At 43.3% G+C, this 22,291-nt stretch overlaps 1 protein-coding gene across 3 annotated transcripts in view; it reads left to right on the forward strand.

Moving 5' to 3' along the window:
- Positions 1–22,291, forward strand: part of KIF6 (kinesin family member 6) — a 415,530-nt gene that overhangs the window by 160,532 nt on the left and 232,707 nt on the right. For all 3 annotated transcript variants that reach the window (XM_019549619.1, XM_019549618.1, XM_019549620.1), the window contains one exon: positions 6,543–6,646. In XM_019549619.1, the coding sequence (XP_019405164.1) occupies positions 6,543–6,646 (104 nt within the window). The remainder of the gene's footprint in view (positions 1–6,542; positions 6,647–22,291) is intronic.

A 22,291-nucleotide genomic window follows, 5' to 3' on the forward strand; every position in this document is an offset into this window, starting at 1 on the left:
TCCTGGCCCCAGAGAGGGCACAGCATTGTTTGGGGTGTGTTGGCCCCAGCCCAGAGTTAGGGGGCAGGGAGAAGCCCCGATTAAAAGGGGCAACAAGGAGCCCAGAGCTGGCATGGGCGAAAAGCCCTGAAATGGGCAGTGCAGGACAGACTAGAGGGCGCTGGTAGGGGTGCGGGCTGTGAGACGAGCTAGAGGGTGCAGGCATAGGGATAAGCCAGAGAGCGTCCGTGCAGCACAGAGAATAGGACAGACCTGAACGACACCAGATACATCTGCGAGGCTTGGGCTGCAGTGTGAGGGGAGGAAAGGAGCTGCAGACAGTGCCTCAGGCACCGAGACAGAAAATAGGCAGCCTCCCATTTGATTAAGATCTTTCAATCAAGCAAATAACAACAAGGCGTGGCAGACGAGAAGGTGGGTGGTTGGCCCTTGATCGGTGTTGCGGGACCACTAATAGATGGCCCCGAGGAGGCACAGCTGTCACAGTGCACTGCTGTAGAGTAAAAAACTCCACAGCAGGGTAGCACTTGTTAATACAAGTACTTGTACACAGCAGGATAGTACTTGTATTTAAAAGTACTTGTATTTACAAGTGCTATGCTGCTACAGAGTTAATTAGTTTGCTCCAACCTAATAGGAGTGCATATGTAGATGTGAAATGTTTACTGTGGAGCTAATTAGTCAGCTCCGCAGTAAATGTCTCATGTAGACATGTCCACTGTGTCAAAATTTGTAGCCTTAGACATAATGAACAGTTGCATTCTAGGCAATCAACACTAGAACTTGTTGGATTTTTAATCCAGTATCTGTCATATTATGTAGTCTATCTCCTTCTGCTAAAATCATTTATATTTGTCAGTATCAGTGTAGAACCTCCCCACATTCTTAGGATTCTGTTCCTTACAGTGTGATTTATTTTATATAACATATTATTTTTATGCTGCCAGTACAGATTTGTTGTTTTAATCAAACCATTTGCTACATATAGAGGTGGTGTTCAATTCATAAAGCTCATTTAGTAGATGTCCATCTGCCACACACAGCTGTGCACATTGGAGTGTTTTTACGTTCTTGAATTTTTCTTTGAAAACCTTTGCAGGTTACATCTTGGGAATTTTAAGTGGCACTCTGATACGTTGCCATCAGATTATCACTTTCCTGGTGCAATCTACTTTCTGCAGTTTCTGCAAAATATGTCTCATGCTACTCATGACAGGTGTTTTTTTTCTGGTTAACTTTTGATATGGAAACCGTCATCTATTGATCGTTACACATTTTATCTTCTTCAATACTTTCTTATTCTGTAATAGTTTGCCATCTCTGTACTTATTCTCATTTAGTAATTTTTCATCTTTTGTTGAGAAGCCAGGATCATTTGCTTTCACTGATTTATGTAGAGCTAATAACATTACCTTTTATGACAGTTGTCTAACACTTTATTTTGTCTGCTCTTCTGCTCAGCCCTGATCTGAACTGTACCTAAAAGTGACATGTCTGGGTTTCTATGGAATATTAGAGCAGGTAGCTTTTCTTTCTATGGGGAGGATAAAGGTGCCTGATGAGAGGACAAGAGCCAAATCTGCAGGGTGTAGTGTGAGAGAGTGGAAAGTGAGAACTGGGAGGAGAACCTGTAGAAAGTAAGGCTGTAACATGGAGGGGAAGAGAGGAAAATTGATTGAATTTGGGGGTTGTGGTTTAATTGGTATGCAGTGAGTATTAAAGGAGGGAAATGGTATGGTAGAGATGAGGGAAACTGAGATTGGCTGAGGAGCTGGGTGGGCTGGAATATTAGGATGGGGTTGGGTAAGAAAAGGGGGACTGAGAACCAGAAGGCTGGGAGAAAGGTGAAGGGAGAGGGGAGACAGTTCTAACAAGGAGTGCTGGGTATTGGGGAAAGCTGGGACTAGCAGAGCAAAGGGAGTGGAGTACAGAAACTGGGATGGGAAACGTTAACAGTTGATGAAAAGCCTAGAAAAGGAGATTGGGACTCAGAATCTAAGAGGATTGTGAATAGAGATGTGAGTGACCAACTGCAGACCAGGATAAAAGGGAGAGAGAACTCAGATGAATAAATAGGTAGGACCTAAGGAAGAAGTCTGTAGATAAGATGTTTGGTGGAAGGGTTGGGAATCGGGAATGATTGAACAAAAATACCAGGTGAGGGATTAGGTATTGGAATTGAAACAGGAAGTCCAGGGGTATAAGATTAGGATTTATTGGGTAGAGACTGATGGGACATCTCAGGCGTAGGGCCTGGACTGACTAGATGAGGAGTGAAGAAGGGACAATATGATGACAGAACAGAATCCATGTCCAGTAGAGTTAGGAATAGAAGCTAAAGTCCCTGAGTCTCCTCATTCTCTGCTTTCAGTGAATGTCCATGAAACCAGTGGGCACTTTTAAACATGCTCTGGGAGGTGGGAGACGCTTTATTAGGGTAGCTGCAAGAGTTGTGTAGTGTACGCAGGGTTGTGTAATGAAGGAGACTAGTTTGTAGGAGTCTGTTGTAGAGGATGTAGTGTGTATGAGGCAGGGGAATGGAGGAAGAAGAGAGAGGATTTCATGGTTAAGTAGGCCCGGAGAACTGGATTCCCTCCCTGCCTCTCAGAGAATTTGTGTGTGATGCAAATCAGTTTTTCATATTTATCAATTGTATGTTTCTCATTTTCAAGGTACCTGGCTTGATATCTTGGGATCAGATTTGCAGAAGTTCTGAGAACCTATGGTTCTTAGCAGTTGAAGTCTACAGAAAGTAGTATAGGCAACCTTCAGGTCAATTTCCCAACTTTTGAATGCCTGATCTCCTAACCTGAATGTTCTTTTACATGTTTTTGTATGTAGTTTATACAATAGCAATTTCATATGATTTTATTAACAAGTATCAAAGCAAAAATTGATTGCAGAGGATGGCCAGCTGTCAGACCAGTAGTATTTGGAATTAGTATGCAATAACTTTAGAGCTTTTGTCTCAACTAGAACAGTGGTTCTCAATCTTTTCTGATGCAAGAAAATGCCTCAGAAAATGCCAACTCTTTGCTTTCACTTATTTTTGACTGCAGAAAAATAATAGAATAATTCTTCTGTTGCAAAGAATTCATAAAGACCACCAAGAGATCAAAATATTTTGACAGTATGGATTCCTATTTCAATGTCTAGGTTTATCTTGTGAATCACATGTAAGTATTTGCGTACCTAACAGTGAATATATTACACGATATCCCACAGCACCCCTAAAACACCCTAGTTGAGAATCACTGAAGTAGAGTTTTCAAGTTCACTGGTATTTATATAATGACCATGTTCAAAACATGCACTAGTCTGATTGCTTTATTTTATGTATTTCATTGTCTAATTTCCTTCCCACGAGTACTTCTTGGGAGTTTGTCACAGCATGATTGTTGGACTCCCTGGATAGTTAAATTAATTGGTCTTTCTAACCCTCTTCTCTTCTCTCCCTTACCTCTCTCAGGCATGTTTAAGTTGCCTCTATAGTGCTTGCCATGTGGTGGTGTTTATTTACTAGTCAGAAAATCAGTGTGTGAATGTTTTTCTATTATATGTTGTTTCTTTGTATTCCTTTAAACTTTGTCTTCATGCATAAGTAATAATTTTCATATTAAACATGGTCAGGAAGAAGGAAAAAAGAGAAAAGAATTACCATCTGCTAGACATAGCTCTCCTAGGATCATTGCTAGTATTTATGGCAATGGATACTGTATTGTTTCATATTGATGGCTTCAGATCAGAGAATTGTAAATGTAATCCCCATGAATATGTCATCATCTGTCCTCCTTGATTAGTAATGGTATAGACTACCAGGAAGATGGTATACCACATTTTAGTTACCACAAGCATCCTGACATTTTAGCTGAGAAAAACATCTCAATGCAGCCATATTTCCCTTAGAATTAACATTACATCTTATCATTTTGGTTCATTTTTTAAACACAGTGGCTTTCTTTATGGTATCCATTAATGGTGACTATTTATGTTCAAGCCATTTTTTCTTTTTAGAGCTTGCTAAAATAAATACTACTAGAATACAATTTATTCATTTCTATAACTTCCCTTTCTGACCTTGGCCCCACAATTTCAATCCTTTTCCAATGACTGGCTGCAGTTAGGGACTGGATGCAGGTGAACTAATTGAAATGGAACCAGAAAAGACAGAGGTGATGGTGGGATATATGTCACTGATGGGGTTCAGCCTTCTCTTGTCACACAGGTTCTCAGCTTTGGGGTGGCACTCATGGATCCCTGGGTGGACCTGGATTTTCAGATGGTGGTGATGGCTGAGAGCACCTTTTACCAACTCTCTGGTTATAGGGCTACAACCCATTTTTCAGATTCAGACCTGACCGTGATCATCCAGGCCTTTTGTAACCTCAAGCCTAGCCTATTGCAATGTATTCTGTGTAGGGCTGTCCCTGAGAACTGTCTGGAAGCTGCAGCTGGTGCAGGAGAAAGTGGTCAGACTTCTGAGGGGGTTGGGTCTCCAGAAGCACATACCTGCAGTGCTCCAACTTCTGTAGTGGTGCCCTATAGCTTTCCAGGCACAATTCAAAGTGCTGATTTTGGCCTATAAGGCCCTGAATGGTCTTGGATCCATAAGTATACTTTTTCCCTTATGCCCCATCACAATTCCTAAGGTCAGCTGAGAGCAAGCTCCTGCCAGGACCATCAGTATGCCAAGTCTGCTTGGCAAGTTGCACCTCAGCTCTGGAAGTCTCTCCTTCCTGAGGCCTGCCAGAGCCCAAGCCTAGACACCTATACGGGCAAGTATTTACCAAAGTTAGGATGAGTTGTTGTTAAGGGGATCTCTGGTTTACCCTGATTCTTGTTACTGTCCTGTTATTAAATTATTCCGTTTTCTTATTTTAAGCTGCCCCGAGCCTTTGTTCGGAAGGGCAGCATGTAAATTGAATAAAAAATAAATGAACTTGGATACTGCAGTAAGTAATATACAGAGCTCCTAACAGATACCTGATGGCTTTTATAGCAGCTCCTTTCTCAGTTAAATAATCCCACCATTGCTGAACATTACTCAGAACTGCTGGATGCTGACTAGTTTTGAAAATTGGGGTATTTAGGGTATTTTCTACACTGAGGCTGCATCAAAAGATGTTAAATCAGGAAAAGGACCAATGCTAGGAGTTGTCAAAAACCATCTCTTGTTCATGTTTCAGGCAAAAGGAATTTCAGTTTACCAGTACCTCAGAGGATGTTAGAGAACATTATAGTCTGAATGTTTCTGTGTGCCAGTGGATATTTTTTAATGCAAATGTTCTTTCTGAGAGCAGTGCAAGTCTTGGCTTGCCTGTGACTGGCTCCCCTGTGCATCTTCCCTCCTAGTGCCTATACCTCTGTGAGTGTTCCTTCTCCACACCCTCCTGCCCCTTGCCCCTGTTCCTGTCTCATCCACACCCTGGCTCCATGCCCCCCCACACACACCCTGCTCCCTCTGCAGCCTGTCCCCACATGTCCTGCTCCTCTCCCTGCCTTCTCCCCACTTACCTTCTGCTGCAGCTCTGCTCTTCCAGGGCACTTAGCACCAGCAGCAGCCCCAGCCCAGCCCTGCCCTGGAGAAGCAGCAGCAGCTCCTGGCTGGGCTGGGTCAGGAGCTGGAGCAGAAGGTAAAGGGGAAGGGGGCAGCTGGGTGTCCAGAGGGGCAGGCTGCAGGGAGGAGCAAGTGGTAGGATAGGCAGGGTGCGGGGCAGGCACAGACACAGGGGACAAGAGTTACCTCTTCACCCTTCCACTGCACTCATTCCTATGCTTCTTGCTGTTGTGTTTACCATCCCCCAATGAATGAGCCATTCCAGCTCAGCTCAGGCAGTGGATTAGCTCCAACTTCAGGTCTGGGACCAAAGGTGGAGCTAAGCCACAGCCTGCTCGGGGCCATTCTTGAATCCTAAATGGGGCAGAAACCTCATCTTAGAGTCAAGTAAATATGGTAATTACTTCTTATAATGTTGATTCATAAAAGTTGGCTGTTGTTGGCTCTATGCATGTGACTGAGGAATAGTAAAATTTTGTGTTAGAGAGTTGATTTATACATTAAAAAAATTGAAAGTGTTAATTTATATTACTCTGAAACTTATTTTTCCAAAGCTAGGGAAAGTAGTCCAGCTTTTGGGGTGTGGTTGTCCATTCTTTTACTCTTTTTGGCAAAGGTGTCAGTTCTGTTTTAAATGTGTTCTCTTCAGTAACAGGCAAAAAACTAATGAGTCAGAAAGCTCTCTTCTACTCCCATGAAAAATTATTTTTCTTCTTTTTAAATATGTGTTTTATGACATTCTTCTAACACAGATGGTTTACTGAGTTTGGAAAGCTTTTCTTGCTTTTTATAAATGGAAAAGACAAATAAGTGTAGAGTATTTTTAAAGATATTTGGCCTTTCTTAAAAATGTGTTATTGTAAAATAAGAAGGAAAGAAACACATATAGTGTAATGTTCTGTTGATCTCAGCTATCTAATGCGAAGCTTCTGGCCTAGCTATTAAACAGTAGGTGATGCTTATTTTATTGCCTTGCCATTTGTAGATGATTGTCCAACTAAAGAAAGAAATCCAGGAGTTGAAGGATGAGCTGGCCATGGTGACTGGGGAGCAAAGAACAGAAGAACTCACCCAAGAAGAGCTTCTTCAGTATGCTTAGTATTGTTTTCTTTATTCCACTTTCACAGGAAAAGTTTTATCCGCTTCTTTGTTGGCATAATGATATAAAATTCACCTCAAAGCACTAAACTCCCCTGAGATGATAATAAAGTGTAGTTAGGCGCCAGGTTAGAGTGGCAGCTTTCCATGAAAAGCTGTACTAGGCTGCTGGCAATGTTTTCGCAGTCTCAGCTTTGAGGAAGTAAAGAAAAGAGAATATGAAGGATGGGAATGTCTCTCAGATGCCAGCTGAAGAGTAGTGTTGTATAATAATGCAAAGTAAAAAAACAAAAACTCAGTATTGGAAATAAGATCTGAAAAGAATTTAAGAACAGTCTTTTGTGTTAAGTGTCCTACTGCAGTGCTAGTTTGTTATATGCCAAAGAAAGTTTGCACTGCTAATGCATGGTACATTCATGTCTTAAAAGTGAAATATTTGAAATCTTAATTGATCCTGGGTTGCTTAATACATACCAGTTTTGATGGCTCCTATGGCTTTACAGTTATAAAACTGTACAACACGGTTTTGAGATAGGCTTATAGGTCTGGAACAGTTAAACACTATTTCTTTCTCTGATGCTGTGTCTTTGTGGTTTTGGTCATCTCACTTTATTTTCCAATGCCTCTCTTGTAAAAGTAAAATAATATCTATCTTATAAGATGCTGAATAATTAATTAGTTGACAGCTAAATGTTGGTAGTTAAATCCTGAATATTTATTAGTGCAGTAGTATTCAGATATTTTGCAGCTTTAGGGTCCTTGTCTTCTTGTGTAAATAAGTGTTTATTAAAGAACCAGGGGTTTTTGGAGTCACAGCAAACAGCTGCCAAGGACTGCTGAGGTGCTCCAGTTGCTTGCCGCATCTTGAATTTCAAAGGGCATCACTTCTTTGATTGGCTGCATGGGATCACTAAAGAGATCCAGCTGAGTGGAGAAGTAGTGCCTTTGAAATAAAAGCCACAGCAAACAGATAAGCAGCTTGTCGTTAATTCAGCAACCCACTGCAAGGTAAGCAGGTTTTGAACCACTCAGATAAACATAATACAGGTGCTGCTGCATCACCATTTATTTATTATTGAAGTGGTCCAGAAGAGGGCTACAAGTAGGGCTGCGCATAGCTTCAGTTGCTGATTTGATTCGGTAGAGATTCAGCCAGATTCAGCTGCTGAATCTCCAAATCCAGATCGAATCAGGAGATCCTCTAATCTGTCTGAATCAAATCAGAGCCCTCCAAATCAATTCGGAGAGACTCAGTGGTTTGGACATAGACACAGCTTTAAATGTTTTTTCTACATACCTCAAGGTACCAGGTGGCTCATGAACACTGAGATGGTGAGGCAGATGGAGTGTCCCATGGGAGCGCAGAGGGGTCTCCAGCGCGCTCAGCAGTGGACCTGGAAATGGACCAGAAGCACTTCTGGTCCATTTCCAGGTCCGCCACAAAGCAGGAGGGGGATCTCTCCCCCGCTCCCTTGGCTCGGCAACTGGTGCCTCCTCAGTCTGGGTGGGCACCCGGGGTCCCTCCATGGCCAATCGCTGAGCTGGGAGGGTGCAGTGGGGGGGTCCACTGCTGAGCATACAGGTCCCGCCCCCCCCCCCGCGCTCCTGTGGGGTGCTCTATTCACCTCACCATCTCAGCATTCATGAGCCGTTCCTGGTACCTCAAGATATGTAGAAAAAACGTTTAAAGCTGTGTCTGTGGCTGAATTGCTGATTTTCTGAATCATCATCAAATCTTCAGATTTGGATGAATCGAATCAGAACAGTGATGTGAATCAACTAACTGAATCACTGTCACCCGAATTGGGCTGAATCCAAATCTGAATATAATACAGCCACTTTGCACACCCCTAGCTACCAGTATAGAAGAGTAAAGAATTTTTGTTAATAGAAAATATTGAATTTTCTTACTGGTGAATTTGTGGTTTCATAAAAATGCTGTTAGTGAACATTTGAATAAAGAATTTATTTCAGTCACTCCCTCTGTTAGTGCATACTTAAATAATCTATAATGAACTTAAAATTTTTAGTTTCCTAATTTAAATCTCTGTGTGTGTTTTTAAACTTACTGTTAGTTAATAGTCTTTATCATATGATAGAATAAGATGTGTGTGTGGTAACACCAACAGTTTTTTTGTGTAGCAACATTATGTTTAGAAATAGACATGTGGAATGTTATATCTATCACTTGAATTTTCCACTCAGGTCTTATTCATTATTGGGTTTTATAGTGTTCTTTAGTACTGGTTCTTTCGAGTGTCATTTCTTTTGAGACTGCAGTCATGAATCTTACTTTCCAAGATTTCCTACCTGTGCTATTCTTTGCCAGACAACTGGCAGTCTACTGTATGGAAATAGGTTTGAAGTAGATAAAGCTATTTAATATGAATATGCAAATGAAAACACTGAATAGAATGTAGCCTACTCGGCCTCTGGCAGATGTTACACTTAAGATGTAACCAGTAGAGGCATGCAAAGCCGGCCATATTTGATTTGGATTCGGCCTGATTCGGGGGGACAGTGATTCGATTTGCTGATTCGGATCACTGTCCCGATTTTGATTCAGCTGAATCTGAATCTGAAGATTTGACTCTGATTCAGAGAATCAGCGATTCGGCCATAGACACAGCTTTATTTTTTTTTCTACATACCTCAAGGTACCAGTCACGGGCTCATGAATCCTAAGATGGTGGGGAGGATAGAGTGTCCTACAGAAGCCCCCTCCCCTTCTCCCACCCCACATGCTCAGTGACGGACTGTCATGGAGTGGGAACCTACGAGCGGCCGTGTACTCGCTAGCGCCCCCCTGCCATGCCAATTAGGCAATCCAGCACTCTCAACTCGCCCACCACGTCTTTGATCTTAGGTTCAGTATGGGAGGCTGCCTACTTGCAGCTATGACACCGCGCTGGTATTACCTCCGTTCCAAAATGGGGTGCTCTCACCCCAGCCTTATGGGCAGTGCGTGCCTCCGACCTCCCCTTATAGCACGTCCCAAGCCTCGCTGCTCTTCCTGGACGTTGTCTGGTCCTGCGCCCTACTGGCGCCCCCTGGGCTGGCCTACAACCAGCGCCCCTTCTCTGGCGCCCCTGGGCCTAACCCGTAACTAGCACCCCTTCTCTGGCGCCCCTGGGCCTAACCCGTAACCAGTGCCCCTTCTCTGGCGCTCCTGGGCCTAACCCACAATCCGCGCCCCTTCTTTGGCGCACCCCCCCAGGCTTGGCCCCCTTACCTGGATTAACCCTACCTGGCCCCTTCAAAGTCCTGCCAATGATGACCCTGACATAAAGTGTGTCCTGTAACGCTCAGGCGGCCGGAGCCTTACCTGGCCTCTCTGGTTCCTAGGGCTCCCCTGCTGGTATGGGGACCTTCCAGACCACTCTTTAGCCTGCACCTGTCTTGCGTGCCTGTCAATGAAACCGCCTTGGGGTGGCTTAATCTAGTACGTGGCCCACCTAGGGCCTCTGCCGCGCCTCCCGCGCCCGTTGCCCCCCTGTGGGGCCTTTGCCGCGCCTCTCCTGCACAAACCGCTGTGTCCCACTGAGCACCACTCGTTGTGCCCCACTGGGCGCCAGGAACCCCCAAGCTGCTGGGGAGCCCCCGTGAGGCCTCCTCACACCCCTGCAGCCTCACCCGGTCCTCCGGTGTAACCATAACAAGCCGTGAGGCACGCGGCTACAACACAAGCAAAAAGCCCACCGGCTTATAACACAAACCACACGCAATGCTGGCTCTCACCAATACCTTTCTCAGGGCTCTCCCTCTCCCCTCGCATCATTGCAGCAGTCAGACTGCCACCGTAGGCTCTGCTGCTCAGCTCTCTGCCGCAGAGCTCCTGCTCGTGCAGTGGCCAGAGGGGAACTGCCCACGGGCTCCAGCCTGAGCTGTTATAAAGGGCCCGGCCCTGCCCCCTTCCAGTCACCTGACTGGCTGGTTTTCACAGCAACCCGCAGCTGCACTGCTCTGCTGATTGACAACTCTCCTCTTACCCTTTAAGTCACAGGCCACCTCAGTGTCCCTGTGACATGGACCCAGAAGTGGACTGGAACTACTTCCAGTCCTCTTCCAGGTCCGTCACTGAACATGCAGGGGCCCTCCCCTCCTGGCTCAGTGATTGGCATGGGTGCCCTGCCACACCCAGGAGGGACCAGTTGCCGAGCTGGGAGGTTGCAGGGTCACTCACGTACTCTGCAGTAGACCTGGAAGTGGACTAGATGTACTTGTAGTCCACTTCTGCGTCCACCACTGAGCATGCTGGGGATCCCCCATGCTCCCATGGGACGCTCCATCTGCCCCACCATCTCAGTGTTCATGAGCCACCTGGTACCTTGAGGTATGTAAAAAACATATAAAGCTGTATCTATGTCCGAATTGTTGAATCTCTCCAGATTGATTCAGAGGCTTCTTTAGTTGATTGTCTACCAGGGGAACTAGATACAATGTCACAATATAGTAGTTGAGTGGTTCTGAAAAACTTGCTTTCAGTGAATACAGATACACAAGCTTTGAAGAGCATTAATTGGTAGAAATTAAGGATGTTTATGCCATTGCATTGTGTTTAAATAGCATGACAAGTATATGCAAAATTACTTTGTGTTCTGACCCCATTACCTTGTGAGAAAAAGTAATATGCCTACCCTGAAAAGGGAATTTTGCATTCTAATCCTTCCAGAGTAAAGTAGAGGTAGACTGCCTTTAAACAATAAATAGCAAAATTTTTTGTTTCTTTTTTCAGCAGGATCTTAGTTATATTAAGACAACCATTTTTGGAGACCAGAACTATAACATTCCAAGGTGCCTTATTTGCCTTTCCATTACAGTTAGCTCAGAATTGTGTAATGTAGATGTTTGCCTTTTAAGAAATACCATATTTACCCAAAGCCAAGATGACCTGAAATTTAAGACAACCCCCTAATCTTTAGATTCTATACATGGAAAATGTGTGTACATTTATTAATGTATAAATCTGTTATAATTTTCAAGGTATTGAATTTAATTAGTGGAGGGTTGTCTTAAATTAATTTCACACATTGTTGCAGTGGTGAAAGAGTGGCAAGGAGGCAGGCTCTGGGGGACACAATAGGGGAGCAGGTGCTAGAGGTCAGGCAGTGTGGGAGGTAGGTGGGCAGGCAGTGAGGGGCAGATGGTGGGAGGCTGCAGGAGGGGGAGATAAGGGAAGAGATGGTAGGGGTGGGTGGGGACCTGTGGCTATTGGGAGGGGAGGTGGGAGGGCAAGGGCAGTTGTGGGGCAGGCAGCAGCAGCAGTTAGACACCAAGTTAGAGCTGGAGCCACAACAGATGCGTTCCTCTCCCCTGTCCCACCCTGTACTTGAATCCAAGACACGCACCCCACACATTAGATGTTGGGGGTGGGGGAACTTGTCTTGGTTTTGAGCAACTATAGTACTTTTTTGCAAGGAATTAAAACTTCTATAATTAGAATAGAAAGCCAAATGTAAGTAATAATGATGGAGATGCATTTCCTGAGGATTAGTAACCAAGAAGGAGTGCCTCCAATGATTAGCCCCAGTCATTTATCCCTATAACCTGTCTTTTTCTAAGGTCATTACTGGTAATATAGATTTAAAATGGAAAATAAAAATAGGCATATTGTTTCTTTCCGGCTGATGTAGTTTTAGATGGCATGTACAAGGTACTGTAAGAGAATTAATGCCCTGTTTGCAAGCCAATCAGATTTCTTGAATGATCTTTCAACATTCCACTCAGTTAATAATGTTAATAAACCAATGTTTGGAAGATTCAAGTGGGGAAAGTTTCAAATGTCAGCACTAGTTATTATGAGTTTAGTTTGAGTGTGTTTTGTCCCTACAAGCTATGTAGAAAAACATCTGGATGTGAACTAAACAACCAAATGAAAGTTTGCAATGTCTGAGAGTTAGTGAAAATGCCTCTCTGTATTTGTTTGAACTTGTACACTTTTTATGTTTGTTCACCTAATGAATTAACAAATGTGGAGACAGTTGAAGACCATTTACTATAGTATACTGTTGGAAGTGAAATTCTTTTGAAACATACCTTACTTAATGATGGGCAGCCGCCATGAGTATAATTACATCTACAGGTACTTGAACATCAACAGATGACATATAACAGTGTGGACTACATTTAGGACTTATCTCAAGACTTCAAACCTCTACTTAAATTGTGCATGTGATTTAAAGATTGGTCAGATAGGAGAGAGTTTGCAGGATAAGCTCTTCTGTTTGGACAAATATAAGCGTACAGTTCTTTGTGGAAATGAGCACGATCTATAATTTATAAAAGTCGTCAATGTCTATTGTGATTTTGCTTCAGTTTCTCATCTGTTGCAATCTAGTGAAAATTACTTAATAGGATATGGATGGGGCAGATTGTTATGACATACAGTAGGAAAAAAGGGATACTATATATAGGCTGGTGCAAGACACAGGGTTACCCATAATTAGGAGTCACCTTACAATCATGACTCTCAGGGGAACAATGAATAATTCTTTTAGCAAAATCTGTTTGGCCTAAACTGTTAGGGATCCCTGCCAGTCTAGTATTTGGTGTTGGATATTGCTGCTTGTTTGGTCAGCTACCAAAGGAAATTATAACTTCTATCAACTATGGATTATAGACACTATTAAGAAACTTATAGAATCATAGGAAGTTAGGGTGGAAGGGACCTCAGGAGGTCATCTTGTCCAACCCCCTGTTTCAAAGCAGGACCATCCCCAGCTAGATCATCCCAGCCAAAGCTTTGTCTAGTCAGGTTTTGAAAACCTCCAAGGAAGGGAACTTCCACCACCTCACTGGGTAACCTGTTCCAGTGTTTTACTACCTTCCTAGTGAGAAAATTCTTCCTAATATCTAATATAAACTTCCCTTGCTGCAGCTTGATACCATTGCTCCTTGTTCAGTCATCTTCCACCACTGAGAACAGTCTAGCTCCATTCTCTTCCGAATCCCACTTCAGCAGTTGAAGGCTGCTATTAAATCCCCTCTCAGTCTCCTCTTCTCTAGACTAAATAAGCCCAGTTCCCTCAGTCTTTCCTCATCAGTTATGTGTCCCAGTTCCCACACCATTTTTGTTGCCCTCTGCTGGACTGTCTCCAATTTTTCCACATCCTTTCTGAAGTGGGGGGCCCAAAACTGAACACAGTATTCCAGATGTGGCCTCACCAGTGCTGAATAGAGGGGAATAATCACTTCTCTTGATCTACTGGCAGCATACCTACCAATGCAGCCCCGTATGCCGTTAGCTTTCTTGGCAACAAAGGCACAATACTGCCTCACATTCAGTTTATTGTCCACTGTAACCCCCAGGTCCTTTTCTGTAGAGCTGCTGCCCAGCCAGTCAGCCCCAGCCTGTAGCAGTGCATGGGATTGTTCTGTCCTAAGTGCAGCACTTTACACTTGTCGTTGTTGAACCTCATAAGATTCCTTTTGTCCCAATCCTCCAATTTGTCTAGGTTACTCTGAATCCTAGACCTCCCCTCCAGTGTATCTACTGCTCCTGCCAGCTTTGTGTCATCTGCAGACTTGCAGAGGGTGCACCCTATGCCATCTTCCAAGTCATTGATGAAGACATTGGACAAAAGCGACCCCAGGAGCAACCCCTGTGGCACTTCACTTGATACCAGCTGCCATTTATCAAGCCATTTATTACAAGTCTCTAAGCTCAACACTCCAGCCAGTTTTCTATCCACCTTACAGCCTTACATTCATCCAGCCTGTGCTTCCTTAGCTTGCCTGGGAGAATGCTGTGGTAGACCATATCAAAAGCCTTGCTAAAATCAAGGTACACCATATCCACTCGTTTCCCCTCATCCACAGCGCCAGTCACCTCGTCATAGAAGGCGATCAGGTTGGTCAGGCATGACTTGCCCCTAGTGAATCCATGTTGACTGTTCCTAATCACCTTTTTCCCCTCCAAGTGATTGGAAATGGATTCCTTGAGGATCTGCTCCATGATTTTTCCAGGGCCTGAGGTAAGGCTGACTGGTCTGTAGTTCCCTGCATTCTTCTTCTTCCCTTTCATAAATATGGGCACTGTGTTTGTCCATTTCCAATCATCTGGGACCTCTCTTGATCACCATGAATTTTCAGAGATGATGGCCAATGGTTCTGCAATCACATCAGCCAACTCACTCAGCAACCTTGCGTTCATCACATCTGGCCCCACAGACTTGTACACACCCAGCTTTTCTAAGTAGTCCCTAACCTGTTCTTTCATCACAGAGGGCTGCTCGCCTCCTCCCTAAACTGTGCTGCCCAGTACAGTAGTCTGGGAGCTGACCTTGCCTGTAAAAACTGAGGCAAAAAGGCATTGAGTAGTTCAGCCTTTTTTGCATCCTCTGTCACTAGGTTGTCAACCTCATTCAGTAAGGAACCCACACTTTCCCTGATCCTCCTCTTGCTACTAACATACCTGTAGAAACCCTTCCTGTTACCCTTCACATCCCTTGCTAGCTGTATCTCCAAATGAGTTTTGGCCTTCCTGACTTCATCCTTGCATGCCCAAGCAATGCTCTTATATCCTTCCCTCGTTATTTGTCCAAGTTTCCACTTCTTATAAGCTTTCTTTTTGTGATTTAGTTTACTGAAGAGTTCCCTGATAAGCCCCGCTGCTCTTCTGCCATACTTGCTAGTCTTCCTGGACATCAGGATGGTTTGTTCCTGCACTCTAAGAAAGGCTTCTTAAAAGTACAGCCAGCTCTCCTGGACTCCTCTCCCCCTCAGACTGGCTTCCCAGGGGATTTTGCCAATGAGTTCCCTGAGTGAGTCACAGTCTGCTTTTCTGAAATCTAGGGTCCTTACTCTACTGTTCTTCATCCTTCCTTTCCTCAGGATCCTGAACTCAATCATCTCATGGGCAGTGCTGCCCAAGATGCCATCCCCCACTACATTCCCATCCAATTCTTTCCCTGTTTGTGAGCAACAAGTCAAGAAGGGCATGGCCTAGTTGGCCACTCCAGCAATTGGTCCAGGAAATTGTCCTCAATAATCGCCAAAAACTTCCTGGATTGCCTGTGCACTGCTGTATTGCCCTCCCAGCAGATGTCAGGGTGACTGAAGTCCCCCATGAGAACCAGGGCCTGTGATTGGGAAACTCCTGCTAGTTGTTTGAAGAAAGCCTCATCCACCACTTACTCCTGGTTTGGTGGTCTATAGCAGACCCCCACCACAATATCACCCATGTTGGTTTTCCCTCTGACCCTAACCCAGAGACTCTCAACAGACCTATCTCCAGTTTCATACTGGAGCTCTGAGCAATCATATGGCCCTTTTATATAGAGTGCAACTCCTCCTCCTCTTGTCCCATGCCTGTCCTTTCTGAACAGTTTGTACCCATCCATGACAGTGCTCCAGTCATGCAGACTATCCCACCAAGTCTCTGTTATTCCAATCACATCATAGTACTGTGACTGTGCAAGGACTTCCAGTTCTTTCTCCTTGTTTCCCAGGCTCCATGCACTTGTGTGCAGCACCTGAGGTAACGAGTCGATTGCCCTGATTTCTCAGGAAGTATGAGAGCACCTCCCCTGTTCCTCCCTTCTGCTTGCTCTTCCCCCAGGTGTCATTCTTCCTCACTCACCTCAGGGCTTTGGTTTCCATCACCCGGCAAACTTAGTTTAAAGCCCTCCTCACTGGGTGAGCAAGCCTTTCTGTGAAGACCCTTTTCCCTCTCTTCATCAGGTGGATCCCATCTCTTCCCAGCTGTCCGTCTTCTTGGAAGAACACCCCCCTGTCAAAGAAGCCAAATTCCTGCTGGCACAGCAGGAATCACCAGCACCTGCGCAGCCAGGTGTTGATCTGCAGGATGCACCTGCTCTTCCTTGGTCCCTTTGCCTTGACTGGGAGGATTGACGAGAACACAGCCTGAGCCCCACACCTCCTCACCATCGGACCCAGAGCTCTGTAGTCACTTGTGATATGCTCAGGGTTTCCCCTGGCAATATCATTGGTGCCCACATGGATGAGTAACATGGAGTAGTAGTAGGAGGAGTCAGAGGGCTGGATGAGTTGGTATTCCCTCCGTGACATCTTGGATTTGGGCTCCAGGCAAGCAGCAGACCTCCCCAGAAAACAGGTCAGGTTTGCAGATGGCTCCATTTGTACCCCACAGAAGGGAGTCTCCAACCACCACCACCCATCACTTTTTCTTGGTGGCTGTCATCTCGATCTTTCCCACCTTGGTGAGGCCTGGCCTGTCTTCCTGCACCAATGGAACCTGCTCCTCTCTCTCTGCTGCTAGGGCTTCTGTTTTATTAACACATCTGCTGACCTTATATGACCTGTACCTAAACAATATAGTGCTTTTCAAAACTCTTAAATCTTGAATCATAGAATAATAGAAGTAGGGTCGGAATGGACCTTGTAGATCTTCAAGCCCCGCCCCCCCTGCTTAATATATGTCTTGCTGTGTTCTTTCAGAAAAAAAAATATTTAGTGGTTTTTATGGGCAGAAGAGAAAATTAACCAATGAAAGTGAAATGTTACTAAGTATATGCTTGGCAGTAAATGAAAATATATATCTTCATCTTTTATTTCTTTCACATATGGAATACCCAAGTTAAAACTGTAAGGCACTGAACAAGTACTTTATTTCCAGCTCCATCTGATTTTTTTTTATTTCAGTTACTTTCTTTTCAGAAAAGGATACAAATATATAGTAATATTCAATAGATACAACCTCAGGCTAAACATACTTATGTAGTTTAATTAGTGATTTTTTTTTTTAATAATGACACTACTTTTTTTTCCTCCTAGGAGCATCATAGGGATTGATTAATTAATGTTCAAGAGTGATATAGAAATGTTTAAATTTCAAATTACTTGAGATTTACTGCATGTTATACCAAGTGCATCTTGCATAATGGAGTACATCCTGCTTCTCTCTTTCCCTCGCAGGTAGTTCCAGATTAAGTCAATGAAGTGCTCACTTGAATAAAATATTAGTAGAAAATACATATCTGTTACTGGTTCTTCCACTTAGATTTTTCTTTCTGGTTGCTTTTTTTATATAGCGGTAGGCAATGTACCTGCCAGAGATTTTCCACATAACTGATACCCAGTAACACTCTCCCTTTCACTCAATATACAACAAAATGAAAAACAAATGCTCTTGACTCTTTTAATTTGTATGCTAAATTATTACACAACATGAATAATCTTTCCTGAAAAGAAAACTACAATGTTCTTTGGAATTTTAACTTTAAATTCTGTTTTATATAGTTGGCATATACCTTACCTCTTTATATTTTGAGTTGTATTATTTTTATACTTTTAAACATTTCAGAGTTCTTTTGCTCTCATTTCATTTATTTAAAAAGCTTAGCATAAAAAATCCAGCTAGACTGCATAAATGATTCAGAATTGAGTTCATAAAATTCTTTCAAAATTTGAGTTGCTTGCTTTGGATCTCACTCTGCTTCCTTAACTACGGTGAGCTGATCTCTAAATGTTCCTTTTGAGCTAGAGAATTATTTCCTTGTTTAGAAAAAAAGAAATGTTGGACCCTTTCGTACTCTTGAAAAAACACAGAAAATAGCAGCATGCCTCCCCACCATAAGGAAAGTGTATACTCACAGGCTTCTGTATTACAATTTGAAATGTAAAAAGTTTCATTTAAATGGAATGTTTCTCCTTTTTTTTTTTTTTTGCTTTCTGAGCAGTATGCCAGAAATAAGATGGAAAGGACTTTTTGTCTGAATGATGTTAGTATATTTTTTCCTCCAAGTGAGTTCACTAGAAACTTACAATTTGTGCCCAGAGTCAGGATTTCAAATCAAATTCTTGTGTTCCATAGCACCCACGCTTCCAGAATCCACGCCAGTTGGAATTCTATAAACCCAAGATCGGAAGTGCTGGCTTTGCACATTAATTTATTAATAACTTTACCTTATTTCTTTCAGGTACATGCATTATTGCAGAACTTTTTTTATTTTTAACTTAATCAGTCCATTATTGTTCATCATTTTCAAGTGCTGGCCTAGTCATCAATCCCCTTCTGGATTTCATTTTCCTAATTCAGTTTTTTGACATCTGTATGCTAGCACAGTACTAATAATATCTCACTATTATACAGTATGGTATGGAGCAGTAATAGCTACCCAGTATTTAAGCTTCTGTGGGTGAATCTACACAAGATATTAACTACAGAGTAGTCTAATAACACTTTACAGTAGTGTGCCAGGCAAAAATCAAGCTAATTCACTGCTGCACAGTAGTATTAGGCTACTGTGCAGTAAGCATCACTAAAAGCCTGTACACCGGTGCTTTTTGTGTGGTAGTGCAAGTTATTGTGCACTGTTTTAGTACTTTGCTATCCAAGTACTAAACTTAATGCACAGTAACTATGGAGCCTTAATGAACATGTAGATACACCCACTACCAAAAAATTTCATTTACAGAGTGGGCACAGTAAATGAAGCATCCCTTTGGCTGTTGTTAAAAGTTTATTTCAGCTGCAAGGTGGATGGTGAATAAGTATATAACCTTGTCTCAGGTCAACATAAATATAAAAAAATAAAAACAATGGCCCAAAAAATCTTTACAAAGATAGATGACCTATTTTTTAAGCCCGTGGGGGGTTTTCAAGCATGTCATAAGTTAAGCCCCAAGCCCTCCCTCAGTGCCTCTCCAGTCTGCTGCTCTGCTGTCTTCTTTATGCCCTGTGCTCACTGGCCAATGTACCACTCTGCTTTCTGCCCCCTGCTCTCCTGAATCTGCTGTATGCTACACAAAAAGCTGCAAGAGCAACTTGTGGTACATATGGTGCAGGTTGGCTACCTGGGTTTTAAGCTGTTCGAAAGTTAGGTGCTTTCACAAAATTGTACTTAGTAGCCTGAGTCACACCCATTTAAAATAGACATTCACTTAGATTTGGGTCTTTTCAGAGTTAAGAACACTTTAGAAAAGCAAAGTTTATGCTGACCTGGCTTTCTAAGTCTGATAGAGCTTATGTCAATGAAGAACTTGCCAACATAGTGTTTTCACAGAAATGCTGACATTTCTGAAGAGTTATCTTTAAATCTTCGAATAATCAGTGAGGCTCATGATTTCTTTTGTGATCAAGTGAATAAAATAGGAAATTCTGCTTAATTTCTGTAGATTAATATGGGCTTTTGCATTTTAACGTTGTAATAGATAAAAGAGTAGCTTAGTTTTCAAAAGATTCATAGAGGTAGGGTCGGAAAGGACCTAAGTAGATCTTCAAGTCTGACTCCCTGCCCTTGGCAGGAGAGAATACTGGGCTCATATGACTCCAGGTAGGTAACTGTCAAGCCTCCTCTTAAAGATCTCCAAGGTAGGAGCCAGCACCACTTCCCTTGGAAGTTGGTTCCAGATCCTAGCCGCCCTAACTGTGAAATAGTGCCTTCTAATGTCCAGCCTGAACGTACTCTCAAACAACTTATGGTCATTATTCCTTGTTACTCTGGGAGGTGCTCGGGGGAACAGGGTCTCTCCCATTCCCCGCTGGTCCCCCGCTGGTAAGTTTATAGATGGCCACCAGGTCCCCTCTCAGCCTTCTTTTGTGAAGGCTGAACAGGTTCAGGTCCCGTAACCTCTCTTCATAGGGTCTGCCCTACTGTCCCCGGATCATGGGAGTGGCCCTCCTTTGGACCCTCTCAATGCTGGCCACATCTCTCCTAAAGTGCGGCACCCAGAACTGGGGTGTAGGTTCTAGATGTGTTGGTCTAAGGACATGTGTGCCTAGAACTGGATGCACTACTCCAACTGTGGCGTGACCAGTGACGCATAGAGGGGAAGGATCATCTGCTTGGCCCTGCTTGTGATGCATCTGTAGATGCATGACAAGGTGTGGTTGGCCTTACTGACCACGTCCTCACGTTGGCAGCTCGTGTTCATTTTGGAATCGATAATGACTCCAAGATCTCTTTCTGCCACTTTGCATTCGAAAAGAGAGTTCCCCGGCCTATAGGTATGCTGCTGATTCTCTACTGCCCAAGTGCAGTGTCCTGCACTTGTCAGTATTGAATCCAATCCTATTCTCATTTGCCCACCCCTGTAACCTGCCCAGGTCCAGCTGTATCCTGTCCCTCGCTTCTAGCATGCCCACCTCGTCCCAGATCTTGGTGTCATCAGTAAATTTGAACAAGGTGCTTTTCACCTCCCCTTGTCCAAGTTGCTAATAAAGAGGTTGAACAGTGCAGGCCTGAGGACCAAGCCCTGGAGGACCCCACTGCCCACATCCTTCCAGGTCGATTATGACCCATCCACCACCACTCTGTGGGTGCAGCCCCTCATCCAATTTGCCACCCATCTGACTGTGTAGGCATCAATACCACAGTCGCCTAGCTTTTTAATAAGAATGGGGTGGGAGACAGTGTCAAAGGCCTTCCTGAAGTCCAGAAAGACTACATCCACCACGATACCTGCATCCAATGATTTTGTGACCTGATCATAGAAGGCAATCTGATTGGTCTGACAGGATCTGCCCATAATGAACTCATGCTGGTTGCCCCTGAGCATTGTCCCCCCTGCTGGTCCTTCCCAGATGTACTCCTTGATAATCTTCTCAAAGTGCTTCCCCAGGATCAAAGTAAGACTATCAGGCCTATAGTTGCCTGAGCCCTCCCTCCTCCCTTTTTTGAAAATAGGGACCACATTGGCCTTCTTCCAGTCATTTGGCACCTGGCCAGGGCACCATAAGTGCTCGTAAAGCCATTCCATGGACCCCTCGATAAGATGAGCTCCTTATTGTAGGATTCAGCAATTCAGACGCTTGAATTAGCATTTACACAGCAAAGTGACTATTTGAATGCCCAGCATGGGATTCAAGCATCACATATTTCTTTTAAATTATGATTCTTTTGTGAACAGTGATTGTTTTAAAAACAGCATCTTCTCATCGGGAACAATTCCTGCATGTATTGCTCAAATCAATACACTGCTTCTGAGGCTAAGATTTTTACTGCTTTTTTGTTCTTGAAAGTCAAGCAGGAAAGAATCTAGCTAATATTTAGGAATCAAGTTCCTTAGGAAAAAAAATCTTATTACTTGTAAACTGAGCAAGTTTTACATTGAAACCACTGAAAGGCAATGCCATTTCAGAGTCACCTTTTTTAGGAAAGAATTTTTCTACATATATCTTAACTGGAAAAGGAGAAAGCATATTATTATTTTTTTCAAATTTAAGATGCCCAGAATATGCTAGGAACCTATCAGTACATGAATCAATAGGTTTACAGAGGAATGTAATATATTGATTCAATTGGTAAGTTGTATAGGGAAAAGATGCCAGCACAACTCTGTAAGGCTGTTTAGATCTAATTGTCTTGTGTAATATTAATTCTGATACCATTTAGAGCAGTGGTTTTAGACTCAAGGCATCCTCAAAAAATTTCAGCTCATAGTTTTCACTTCTTTTTTTTTACTATGGAGAAATAATAAAGCAATTCTTTTGTTGCAAAGAACTAAGAAAGACCACAAAGATGAGACTATTTTTAACACAACAGATTCCTATTTGAAATTTCTGGTTTTGTCTTGGGAATCATGGCTGTATGCTTAAAGGTACTAAAAATGTTTGGAATCCCATGGTACCCTTGGAAGGATCTTAAAGCACCCCAGGATGCCATGGTACCCTGGTTGAGAATCACTGCTTTAGAGGTATGGGTAACAATGTAT

Source organism: Crocodylus porosus, unplaced genomic scaffold, assembly GCF_001723895.1.
Source record: "Crocodylus porosus isolate Cpor-Errol unplaced genomic scaffold, CroPor_comp1, whole genome shotgun sequence".
Classification (NCBI taxonomy): Eukaryota; Metazoa; Chordata; order Crocodylia; family Crocodylidae; genus Crocodylus; species Crocodylus porosus.